The 13457-nt window shown below is 35.6% G+C and overlaps 1 protein-coding gene across 1 annotated transcript; it reads right to left on the reverse strand.

Annotated features, from left to right (window-relative positions):
• Positions 1–485: 485 nt before the first annotated feature.
• Positions 486–10789, reverse strand: LOC142549078 (polynucleotide 3'-phosphatase ZDP-like). Its single transcript, XM_075657831.1, has 11 exons — positions 10359–10789; positions 10070–10129; positions 9449–9505; positions 8432–8500; positions 8157–8213; positions 7654–7730; positions 7080–7161; positions 6854–6970; positions 6020–6141; positions 5811–5880; positions 486–818 (listed from the first exon to the last, which is right to left on the reverse strand). The coding sequence occupies exons 1-11, from the start codon at positions 10590–10592 to the stop codon at positions 765–767; spliced, it is 999 nt and encodes a 332-aa protein (XP_075513946.1). The 5' UTR covers positions 10593–10789; the 3' UTR covers positions 486–764.
• Between the last annotated feature and the right edge of the window lie 2668 nt (positions 10790–13457).

The raw sequence follows: 13457 nt of genomic DNA on the forward strand, positions 1-13457 counted from the left end.
TAACTACATAGAGAAGATACCATCTTTTCTTCCAATTTTACCCTTATATGATATTAATATTACACTTTTGTTTTTTGTTTTTTTTTTCAATTTCAACACACAATCTTTCAATTTTATCCTTATATGATACTAATATTACACTTTTATTTTTTTTTTTCAATTTCAACACACACTTTTATTTTTATTTTTTTTATTTTAACAATTCAAATATCAATTTAGTCTCTCCATAATTTGTCAAATTTCACTTTAGTACATCGATAATGATAAAAAAGATTGTATACATACGCTATACACGCTATGCATGTGCAGAATAACTAATTATCGATTAAGTAGCTGCTGGAGAAGAAAACAAAGCACGATGATTACTAAAAAAATATATAAAATAAAATAAAGAGAAAAGCAATGAACTTTTTCCGCTCCGTTGGTCAAATCACTCCCTAAATCAAATCAAATCAAATCAAATCTTTTTACCCTGCAACCATAAATTAAAATCATGCAAATATGATCTTAATTGTTCAATCGAAACTGTCCCTTCCTTCGGTGGCCAGAATACATTACCAGTTCAACTTAATTATATCATATTTCAGTTTCCCTTCTACCCAAACAGAGCAAATCTCTGATCACTTGGATGAAGAGGGCATCAGATTTACATTTGGACAATTTGCATGTATGTGCTTTCGTCTTCTCAACAAGCACCATAAACCTGCAGCACGTCTCAGGTCTCACAAGTTTTACCAATAAAGGCAAAAATAGAAAACCGGGTACTAGCCCAAATTGATGAAGTACTCCTCAGGAACGTAAAATTTTAGTCCGATAGCCTGCAAATATCCACATTCCAAAGAAGTTAATTATGATATTAACTGTGAGATACTGAGTGTTAAGTTGATTTAGTCAAATAAAAGAGCTATTCTTCTGTAGTTTGTTAGGATAGATTTGTTTCCAATTTTTTCTCATTTGGTTGTTAACTAAGCTTGCTTAGTACTGCATTTATATTTTCGGTTGTAAGGCTATATATAGCCATGTTCTGCTGAAATAAAAGTGATCATTGTTTTCACCAAAGTTGGCTTGTATCTGCCTTTAATATTCAAACAATTGGTATCAGAGCTTGTTCTATTGTGCAGTAACTTTTGAGTGATCACCGAGAGAATGAGCGACGACAAGACTTTGACGACAATTCCTCACTTTGATGATCATTATGATCATTGGAGTGAGCTGATGGAAAATTTGCTCAGAGCCAAGGATTTATGGATTTTGGTGGAGAAAGGATTCAACGAACCTAAACAAGGAGTTCAATTAACTGAATCCCAGCAGAAGCAACTTGCAGAGGCTAGAATAAATGATCACAAAGTCAAACACTATCTGTTCCAGGCCTTGGATCGCACCATCTTTGAACAAATCTTGCATCGTCGTACATCCAAGATTATTTGGGATTCCATGAAGCTCAAGTTTGGAGGCAACCCCAAGGTGAAGAAATCTCTTCTCAACTCTCTCAGAAGAGAATTCGAAGTCCTGGCTATGAAAAGAGATGAAACAATCACAGAATATTTTGCAATAGTCATGACTGTCTCTAACAAAATGCGCAGCAATGGAGAAGAGATGCCCGACTCAAAGATTGTGGAGAATATCCTGCGGACCCTCACTGAAAAGTTCACCTATGTTGTGGTGTCTATCGAGGAAGCCAAAGATATTGACAACATATCCATCGATGAATTACAAAGTTCATTGGTGGTACATGAGCAAAAATTTCGAAGGTTGAACAACGAGGATGAGGATCAAGTTCTGAAGGTAGAGGATTGGTCTGGATCGAGAGGCAGAGGAAGGACACCTTCTAGAGGTAGGGGTCGAGGAAGAGGAAGGACACCGTTTAACAAAGCAACTGTTAAATGCTATAAATGTCACAACTTGGGTCATTTTCAGTATGAATGCCCAGAATTGAACAAGGAAGCACATTATGCAGAAATAGAAGAGGAAGATGAATTATTATTGATGGCTTATGTGGACTTACATGAAGCCAAGAGAAGTGATGCGTGGTTTATAGACTCTGGTTGTTCAAACCACATGTGTGCTAATCAAGGTATGTTTACAAGCTTGGATACCACATTTTGCCATAATGTTAAGCTTGGTAACAACACCATCATGAAAGTTGTTGGAAAAGGAGTTATCAAGTTGAAATTGAAAGGAATTAACTATGTCATTGGTGATGTATACTATGTACCTGATCTTAAGAATAACCTCTCAAGTGTTGGGCAACTTCAAGAGAAGGGATTGACAGTGATATTCAAGGATGGTACATGCAACATTTCTCATCCCGAGAGAGGCACAATTGGAGAATGCCTCATTAGCACAAACAGAATGTTTGTTCTGTTAAATGAAACTGCTGGCAAAGTCTCTGAGGACAGATGTCTCTATCAATACTAATGATCAGTCTCAGCTTTGGCATCATCGTTATGGACATCTCAGTTACAAAGGACTTCGCTTTCTACATCTCAAGCAGATAGTGAGTGGATTGCCAAAAATCATAGATTCCAATGTCATTTGTGATGCTTGTTTGAAAGGAAAACAACATCGTGTTCCTATTCCCAAAAGAAGTCAATGGAGAGCAAATGAGAGATTACAACTAGTTCACGCAGACCTCTGTGGCCCCATCTCACCAGCATCAAATAGCCATAAGAGGTATGTATTGTGTCTTATTGATGATTTTTCAAGGAAATCTTGGATCTATTGTTTGGCAGAAAAATCAGAGGCTTTCTATTTGTTCAAATGCTTCAAAATGTTAGTTGAAAGGGAAACTGGAATGCCAATCAAGTGTTTGAGAACAGATAGAGGATGAGAGTTTAATTCTACAGAATTCAATGATTTTTGTAAGCAACATGGGGTAAAAAGACAATTGACCGCAGCTTACACTCCACAACAAAACGGAGTGGCCGAACGCAAGAATCGCACAGTGTTGAATTTGGTAAGAGCCATACTATCAGAGAGACAAGTGCCCAAAACTTTCTGGCCAGAGGCTGTTCGATGGATAAATCATGTCTTAAATTGATCACCCACCATTGCTATGAAAGACATGACACCAGAGGAGGCATGGAGCAAGAAAAAGCCATCAGTGGAGTATTTTCGAGTGTTTGGTTGCGTGGAACATGTCCACATACCAGATGCTAGGAGAATCAAGCTTGACAATAAAAGTGTAAGTTGTGTATTACTTGGAGTTAGTGATGAAACGAAAGGCTATAGAATGTTTGATCCAACTGCCAAGAAAATCATTGTGAGCCGTGATGTAGTCTTTGATGAAGATAGCATGTGGGATTGGGATGCAAGCTATAAGAAAGAACAAACAATGGAATTAGAGTGGGATGACAACACTGAAAACATTCCAGTTGCTGCAGAACAAATTGTTGATGGAGCTGGAAGTTCATCAGAAAGTGAAGAAGATTTGGTACCAGCTGATACCTCACCAGTGACTGAAGAAGGATCAATACTCAGGGAGGGCAGACACAGACATCCTCCAATCTGGATGTCAGATTATACAGCTGGAGAAGGCTTATCTGAAGAAGATGAAGCAGCCTTGGTACTTATGGCGTCTTCTGATCCTACAAACTTTGAAGAAGCAATTAGAAGCAAGAAATGGAAGCTGGCCATGGATGAGGAAATAAAGTCCATTGAAAAAAACCAAACATGGGAGCTAGTTGAACTACCTATTGGAGCTAAGAAATTAGGAGTGAAATGGGTCTATAAAACCAAACTAAATGAACATGGAGAAGTGGACAAGTACAAAGCCAGACTAGTGGTGAAAGGCTACTCTCAACAATATGGAATTGACTACACGGAGGTATATGCTCCTGTGGCCAGGATGGACACCGTAAGGATGATCATAGCTTCGGCAGCACACAGAGGTTGGAAGATATATCAATTAGATGTAAAGTCTGCATTCTTGCATGGGGAATTGCAGGAAGCTATCTTTGTAGAACAACCAAAAGGATTTGAGAAGAAAGGGAGTGAGCACATGGTATATAGATTACAAAAGGCTCTCTACGGCCTAAAACAAGCACCTAGAGCTTGGTTTAGTCGAATTGAATCCTATTTTATCAACGAAGGCTTTGACAGGAGTCCAAGTGAACACACACTCTTTGTCAAGAAAAATGGAGGTAACATTCTTATTGTTAGCATCTATGTTGATGACCTGTTATTCACCAGCAATGATAAAGATATGGCGTATGATTTCAAAAGCTCTATGAAAAGGGAGTTTGATATGACTGATTTAGGAAAGATGAGATTCTTTCTTGGAATTGAAGTCCTACAACAGTCTAATGGCATTTTTATATGTCAAAGGAAATATGCAGCTGAAGTGTTGAGTCGATTTGGTATGGAGGAGAGCAATTCTGTTCGAAATCCCATTGTTCCAGGGCAGAAGGTTGATAAAGATAAAGGAGGGACGTTGATAGATGCAACCCAAGACAAACAGATGATAGGAAGCTTAATGTACTTGACAGCAACTCGACCTGATCTTATGTTCGTTGTAAGTCTCATTAGTCGCTTCATGGCAAGACCTACACAACTACATTTTGCTATAACAAAAAGGATTCTGAGGTATTTAAAAGGCACTGTGGATCATGGTGTGTTCTACAAAAGGGGAGGAACTAGTGACTTAGTGGCATTCACAGATAGTGACTATGCTGGAGATACGGGGGATAGTAAGAGTACTTCAGGATGTGTTTATGATGTGTGGAGGAGCCGTAGCATGGTCTTCAAGGAAGCAGCCCATTGTTACCCTATCAACTGCTGAGGCTGAGTTTGTGGCTGCTGCTGCGTGTGCTTGCCAAGCCATTTGGATGAGAAGAATTCTAAAAGAAATTGGTCACGTGCAAGATGATGGTATGTTATTAATGTGTGACAACACATCCACTATAAAGTTGTCTAAAAATCCAGTGCTACATGGTCGTTCCAAACACATAAGAGTAAGGTTTCATTTCCTTGGGGATCTTACAAAAGAAGGAGCTGTTGAGTTGGTTTGGATTGGCACAAGGGATCAGCTTGCTGACTCAATGACTAAGCCTCTCAAATTAGAAGACTTCCAAAGGATTCGTGAGAAGTTGGGGATATGTTCTGTTTCAATATTGAACTAATAAGTTCAAGGGAGGGATTGTTAAGTTGATTTAGTCAAATAAAAGAGCTATTCTTCTGTAGTTTGTTAGGATAGATTTGTTTCCAATTTTTCCTCATTTGGTTGTTAACTAAGCTTGCTTAGTAATGCATTTATATTTTCGGTTGTAAGGCTATATATAGCCATGTTCTGCTGAAATAAAAGTGTTCATTGTTTTCACCAAAGTTGGCTTGTATCTGCCTTTAATATTCAAACACTGAGTATGAGTCGTGACTTGGGTACACTATGATGACGCAGACATGATTGGCCATCCACAAACAAACATCAGATCCAACAACACAACAATGTGTAGAGGTTTAGCAACAATGCAAGTGCTTAATGAGACATGTTATGGCTAACAAATTAGCTTCATCGTGGACAGATAAAAAAAATAACCGTGGTTGAGCTTCGGTCGGTTTCTCAGGACTTGAACATAATTTCAAATAAAACTGGTGCAAGAATGGGTAAAATGGGGGAAAAGGAATCGACGGGGAATGTTAGCTCTCTTATTTCCTCTTAACACACCACCAGATCCCGAACTTAGATCTAATTGCATAATTAGTTCAAGAATTAGTAGAGATGACTAAGCTAAAAGAAACAAGTCATCTAACATTGTAGGGATTCTATTAGATATAAAATAATGAATTTAAGTTGTAACATAATTTTGTAGAACCTGCGCAAATTTTATGTCAGCATCACTGTGATCGTCTGGTCTTCCAGCTGCATCACCCACATAAAAGGATCTACACAGTAGAGTAAATAAGTCGGGCCATTAACTTGGCATATCAATTGTACCAAAGAATGAAACCAACACAATTGGATGGTAAGATTTACAGCTAAAGTGCTAAACACTATAAGGAGAAAGAGGAAGTGAACAATAACTGATTCATGTCAACGGGGAGGCGAGAATTGAATTCTTTCTCCATAATTTTCCACATCCCAGGTTTTGGCTTGCGAAAGGGATCCTCTGGTACACCATAACTCAACCCACAAGCAATAAAAACCTGAAATGTCACTTTTCTTAATGTTTCCAGTTGTTCACACAATCATTACTTCATCACATGCACACATTTTTTCGTTATATTTCCAGCTTGATTATTTCTAAGCTGGAGCTGGTGTGTGCCAAACAACAACCAATAATGAACTTTGCACACTTATGCAAAACAAGAGGACAGACAGCAGGCATTTGAAATGCTATAACTTGTCCAAAACTAGAGACTGCATCAAGCAGATCTCTAGTCTCACAATCGAGTCAAACAGCTTTCTGTTGTCCACATTACAGTATAGGATTCAACTGAATCGACTAATCTTGTTTCTCATATTGAACAACAAACATAAGTAGGGTTGAGAGAAATCATGATACAAAAAACTCACTAATACAAAGAATAAAACAAAGAAGATTTATTCAAAATAAATCAGAACTGCTTTCTAATAGATATATTAGTGTTACCACAAGCATAAAGCAATCGATAAAAGAACATTTTGTTTCAGGAAAAAAGGACAAGGCTAACATACAAAATAAAAGAGAATTCACATTGTGAGTCGACAGAACATATCATATATGGAGATCACAAGCACACCCATCATTTAAGAACACAAAAAATATCTTGTTACAGGAAACAGCTAACAGAAATCATGACAAGTATATTGTGGATCACAACTGTTCCAAAGCTCTACTAAACAGAACATGAGACTGTGTCGAGACAGCAAATAAACCTGAATGGGGACCTTCACAAGCTTAATGAAATTCTCAAGTCGCCCAAGTTTGGAATCAACAGCTGCCTGCCGCTTATTCTTCCAGCGGTCTATATTGGACTCATTGGTAAAAATAACCTATTGAAGAGGCCAACTATTTAGTCAACATACATTTCAAATTTAGTTAATCGCTGTAATATTGTATAATTCAAACTGATTAAGAGATCCTGAAGAAAAAGGAGCAAACCAGCTTGAAGCCATCATTATATAAATTCTGAAGTTTCTCAGGTATCGAAGGATACATAAGGGACCATGCATCAGCACCCACTCTAAGGGAAAAAAAAGAACGAAATTGAATAATCATTGTAATGCATCAGGTGATTAAGCTTCCAAAACGGCTTAATCAATCCAATAAATTCTGGTCATATTAGATCAATCGCCAAGTGACCCTGATATGTCAAATATTATGGCATTTAACAAAGAGCTGATGCTATTAACTAAAAAGAGGCTTCAAATCAAGCAGACTCATGCATACTGTTAATTTTTGCTGCCGCAAATAGCAGCACGCATAGAACTACTTATCTTTGCAAGGGAAAAACATTAAAAATCAAAATAAAATTTGTTCAAGGACCCTCTATAATATTATTCCATTTTGTATCAGATGCTCCATTGGAAGAATCAATGGTTCATGATCTTATATGAACAACATGTCACAACAATTAGGCGCAGGCTGATACAGTTTACTGTACATACAAGAATCATCCAGTTCATAAAACAGTTCAAAATATCATAAAGTGCCTTCAACACCAGTAAACTCATACCTTTTCACAGATGTCTTTGCAAGACACCCATCAAAATCAAAGGCCGCAATCTTTTGTGAATCGTGAAGACCATCATCCTAAAAAAAATTCCAAAAAAAGCTGATTTCCAGAAGTTGTTGGGTTACGTAGCATGAAAATATTCTGAAGTTGAGTAGTGTTATGTACACATGAACAGAAAATAAGCAAATTAGATTGGCAGAAATAAAGTTAATAAATTTCCAAATTCAGAACATTAAATTGATATTTCAATTAGCAGCAACTTAGGGACATGTAGAGAGTCAAGAAAGCAACTATTTACAGAAAACATGGCAATTGTTCTAGTAACATGATGACATCATTACAAGAAAAGTCTCTCAAGAGAAAGAGCAATAAACCACAATTATATCAAGCATATTGTATTGAAAAAACAATATTGATACAAAAATGGTAATTCGGTAGTTCACTTTAACATCCTTGCAACTTTTTGCAATGGAAAAACACCATCATTTAATTAAGACACTTACCCGTTCAAGAAATATGATGGTCTGGAAAGCTTTCCATTTAGGCAATAACATAGCATCCTGAAAAATGAGGTAACGATTTTAAAAAACTTTGTAAAAGAAGAAAATTTGGTAAAATAAATAATTTACACAATAAAATACCCAAAAAAGAACATGTAAGTTAAAGATGGTCAGGCGAGAGATGCATCATACAGTACCAAATCGCCCAAAAAAACCATAAATGCAATCTTGCTATCATGTGATGCTTGAACATAAAAAGTTATCACTGAATTTCATACCTTGTACATATCTTTGATATCAGAAGTGGATATGGACATCTCCAGCATTCCCCCATCCTCATATCCGAACTATAAGAAATTTTGTCATGTACCAAAATATTAACAAACGCATGGCTTCCAAATATCCTTGCAAATTTATTAGCTAAAAGAAATTCAAAAAGTACCACAATACTTGACAGCACGGAAGGACTCAACAACTGATTATAAATATCTTGCAAAGACAAATTTGAACTGCCAGCCACGAGAACATTTGTAAATTCCATAGAAGCTTGCTCAGTCATTAACTTTAGATGGTAAATGATCATAACCGTAAGTTTTAAAAGGCTTAAAGCCCCACACAACACCTTAGATAATCAATATATCACAGAGATGATGCATCCAAACACCCCTCAAGGTCATGCTCTATTCACTAACTAGGCCACAGGATTCCACTCTCTTACAATATAATCCAATAACTGAAGTCAAATAATTTACTATGTACAGATCTTGAATCTCCAAAAATTCTGAAAATGAAAGTGGCTTCCAAAATCTATGCATATCCAAGCTAGTTTTCATAGCTCAGCCTTTTACGTTTTTTTACCAGGAGCACATATCTAAAAGAGAAAACAGAAATAAATTTCTTTACGGGAAAGGTTTTGAGAAATGGTTTAGCGAGATGAAAAGGTATGTCTAAAACTATTTTTTGAGGGATATGGTTTTTAGCATTCAAGTGAAATCATGTTTCGTCCAGTAAATATTATTAAATTATATCTGAAAGGATATTTGTATGAATATGTTGAAATTTTAAAATATAATTTATTGGATTAAAATATATGTAATATATTAAAAGAGTAATTCTGGGAAGTGCTGAAAAATTGAATTAGATTTATGTAAATTAGATTTATGTACTTATGGTGTTTAGATTATGACCATAACCTCGCAACTTCAAAAAAAGGGACAAGAAAAGAAAAGAAAGAACAATCTGAAATGTCATAATTTTACCAGTTACCATGCCAGATAAAAAGTGTAGTTGTCTACCTTTTGTTTCTTCAAGTTTCCTTGCTCCAACTCTTCCTCTTCGTCTATACCACGAACCTAATATATGTGAGACAAATGACAGTATCAAATACCTATGTCAGAGGTAGATGATTATATAAACAATTGAATTTTATGCCATCTTTTAGAAGCTCCACCAGCTGTCCCTCTTGTTTCCTTAGATATGCAAAAGGTTAGATTTCTGCTCAAACTGACGATGATAAAGCGTGACGAAGTGCAAATGTAATTATTCTATTCGTCAGGAATCAGCAATCTTAAAATGGCGAGCCATGGTAAAACGAGCTCCTTAACATTAAAAAAGAGAAGAAAGACTTTAAACAGTACAAGGATGAAGCCTGAAGGGTCCATTAAATGATGGAAAGTTCTCCAAATCAATGTTGTAAGAGACTGATAATCATTCAAAGTACGGGATTGGATTGGCATGGTCTTGACTGGGTGTAGTTCCCAAACCCGAAAAAAGAAGAAAAAACAGTGATCATGTCCCAACATATTTAGCTTCAGTACTGAATCAAATATCGACATGCTACAAATTAGAACTTTATCAGTTACATTGGTCTTCGCAAAGAAGTCTAAACTATAGGCAATTCTCCGTGGCAGCATTACCTTATTTGACGCTTGAGTCACTTCATTTGCTAATTTCATCAAAAAATCCCGATCACTGCTCTGCAATTACACAGGATTGGAGAATATATAAGTAGAATTACGGATATCTTTCAAAAGTTAAATATTACTACAAACTCACTTCTTCGCAAAATATTCAAAAAAACCCTCCACAGAATCACGCTATGGGTCAATATAGCAGACCAAATCTTCTTACATTCACAGGATATTTGCAGATGAAATAGGGAATAAATTGAGCAAAAACAACCGGAAAATTCCATCACATGTTCACCTTCAGCGATGAGAAACCAGAGATGGACTCAGGTGGTGAAATAGAACTAGACCCACTAGGAGGAAAGCAATTCAAGTGATGCCATTTGGTCATGTCAAACCCTCGGGGGTCTTTGCTAACCAAACCCAACCTTGGAACACCGGAAGCTATAGATTTTGAGCATTTTTTACACAATGATCGGCCCGACTTTGCGTATTCAACCACGACTTTTGCTGCAGCTGGGGACGACGACATTGCTTCAGATACTATGAAAAGGAGCAAATGATGGAAATTTGGGGATTTAGTGCTCAAGATATTTTGGCCTAGATTGAGGATAAAGACAACTTGATGCAGGGAAAATTGATTTGGGGATTCGTTTGTGATTCTAGGAAATCCTCCTCCTTTCGCGCGAATGGAACGAGGAAAGCCCTCGTTACACTACTTATTTGGGATTGGGGATTAGGGGTGGGTATGGTACGGGAATATAGTATCGTATTTCGTACCATAAATATCGGTACGAAATTTTTTCATATCGATATCGATACCGAAAATTTGGTATACCGCACATTCGATATACCAAATTTTCGATATGAAAAAAGTTTATACCGGATATCATACCGACACCGAAAATTTTGTCGGTATACCGGAAAAATGTCGGTATATGTCGGTATACCGGTATACCGACATTTTTCCGTTATATCGAACTTAAATTTAAAAAAATAATAATAATAAATACCGAAATACCGAAAAAAAATAATTCCGTACTGATACCAATATCGAAAATTTCGGTATTTTTTCCCAACCCTACCGGGGATAATAAATTTCTAGCATAGGCTTTTTTTTTAATTGGCCCAATTTTTACAAACAATTAGAATTACATAACATTCAATACATATATATATATACACACTAACAAACAATGCACACGATATATGTCCAAAATAATAAAAATTATGTATATGAATAATGATCATGATCACTAATCGGTTAATTAATTCATAAATTATTATTATAATTTTTAATTATTATTTAGATAATGTTAATGTAATTGTATTAAATATGTCGTTTGTAGAGATAATATGAGAATTTTTAAAATTTTAAAGTGGATTAGAATTGTAATTATAAGAAAATTATATAAAAATACTACTTATTCAAATGTATTTTCGTAAAAACTAATTTGTGTCACCAAGTCGAACCAATAATAGGTCAAAAGCTTGAAAATTGCTGAAATGTAAACACAAAAATGAGATTAAAAATAAGATTGGATTTTGCTGAAATTGCTCTGCTTGAGTTTGCACTTTGTTGATGATGAATTGCATAATTCTTTTTCCGCTGTATTTCTTTCTTTTTTTGGGATCTTTCCAAGCAGTTGTTGCAAGTTCTTTCTTGAACACGACGCGCTGTAGTGCTCCAAAGACTTGGTCCCAAAATAACGACTTTATGGGCTAAAGAATTTGAGACAAATGAAAGTAGTGAAATCCACCAACATTGATTACATTAGAAACTTGATGTTTTTGCTTCTAGAATCTCAAAAAAATTAAATGTAAATTTGATGTGCTCCAGGTAGGGATGTAAACGAATCAAACGGCTCGTGAGAGCTCTGTAAAAAGCTCGTCTGAGATCGTTCGTTCAACTTATTAACTCAAGCTGGAGCTCGACAATTTTAGCGATCCGAGCTCTAGCTTAAAGATATTTAGATCGTAAGCCTGTTCGCAAAGCTTGAGCTAAAGATATTCGGCTCGTGAGCTTGACTCGTTTATATCCCTCGAGCTCAGCTAGTTTGATGTATAACTCAAGCATCGGAAGAAAACTTCATTGTCTCATATCGATATCTTGGTAGAAATGATTGACATACTATAATATGAGAAGCACACCCTCTTAAATTTGCATATCTTAGTCGGTCTTTTGGCTAAGAATGTTCGATGAGCTCGAAAATGAGCTTGTTTGATGAGCTTAAAAACTAGCCCTCTTAACGAGCCGGTCTCGATCCAAACTCATTAAACATGATAAAAGTGATATTAAATAACCATCTATACGCGAGCTTAGTAATTTCAAAACGAGCTTCAAGATAAAATCTTGAATCGAACTCGAGCCAAACTTGATCTTATATATACTTTACGTGACCTGAGCTCAAATATGATATTGTTCGACTCGATTCGATTCGTTTAATGCTCCATAATATTACCCTGTACCAGCTGATGGGCTTTCAAAAGTTTTATGCACACTGAGAGTTGAGACCATGTTTTAAGTCCTAAAAATAATGCTTTGCATAGCGAATTTGAAAAGTTACATCTTCGAAGACATACTTTTGGAATTATTGGTCGTTTGGCTGATATTTCTTTCAATGACTTCACGTGCAAACAATAATGACAACCAACTTGTAAAATTATGTCAAATCTGACTTGTAAATAAGAAAATGGAGGTCCGCATATATTTCCTGGGACGTCTTGTTGTCTTTTAAATTTTTTTATCACATATCATTTTCTTAAATTATATATATGGATGTAAACAAACCGAATCGATTCGTGAGATTTTCGATTCGGGTTGAAAAATATTTTATTTTATTCGAACACATAGAATTCAAGCCAAACTTGAATATATTCAAAATTTTTTCGAGCCGAACTCGAGTTCAAATTATTTTGTTCGGTAGTTCGCGAGCCAATAGTGAGCCTTATATTTTATTAATAAATTTTAAGTCTTTTGAGTACTTGAGCAATAGTTGAATAGTTCGCGAATATGTTCGAATCTTTCGAGTCGAAATCGAGCTCTAATACGAAGAGAATTCGAAAAAAAAAAATCTGAACATCGATTCGAGCTCAACCTCGAATAACACTAATTCGAGTCCAACTCAAGTCTTCAAAATTCTGTCATATTCAGCTCGATTGTGTTCATTTACACATCTAATTATATATTAGTTATATAGTATACATTATATTCGAATAAATATTATTACATACTAAACTGCTTGTATATCTATTTAATTATTAAAGTAATAATAAATTCGAAAAAAAGAAATTCTAACGTGAAAAATTTAGAGTGGCATACCGTTATTAGATGGATAGTATAATTAATTAAAATGTTTTTTATACTCATCTATATTTACAAAACTTTTGATTAATT

Source organism: Primulina tabacum, chromosome 6 (genome assembly GCF_025594145.1).
Source record: "Primulina tabacum isolate GXHZ01 chromosome 6, ASM2559414v2, whole genome shotgun sequence".
NCBI classification, from domain to species: domain Eukaryota; kingdom Viridiplantae; phylum Streptophyta; class Magnoliopsida; order Lamiales; family Gesneriaceae; genus Primulina; species Primulina tabacum.

Excerpts from the sequence above, each read along its gene's own strand:
- LOC142549078 (XM_075657831.1), bottom strand. The coding sequence starts at position 10,592 with ATGTCGTCGTCCCCAGCTGCAGCAAAAGTCGTGGTTGAATACGCAAAG. Across the intron at positions 10,130-10,358 it reads CTGGTTTCTCATCGCTGAAG|AGCAGTGATCGGGATTTTTT; the intron begins GTGAACATGTGA and ends GTGTAATTGCAG. Across the intron at positions 7,162-7,653 it reads GCAAAGACATCTGTGAAAAG|AGTGGGTGCTGATGCATGGT; the intron begins GTATGAGTTTAC and ends TTTTTCCCTTAG.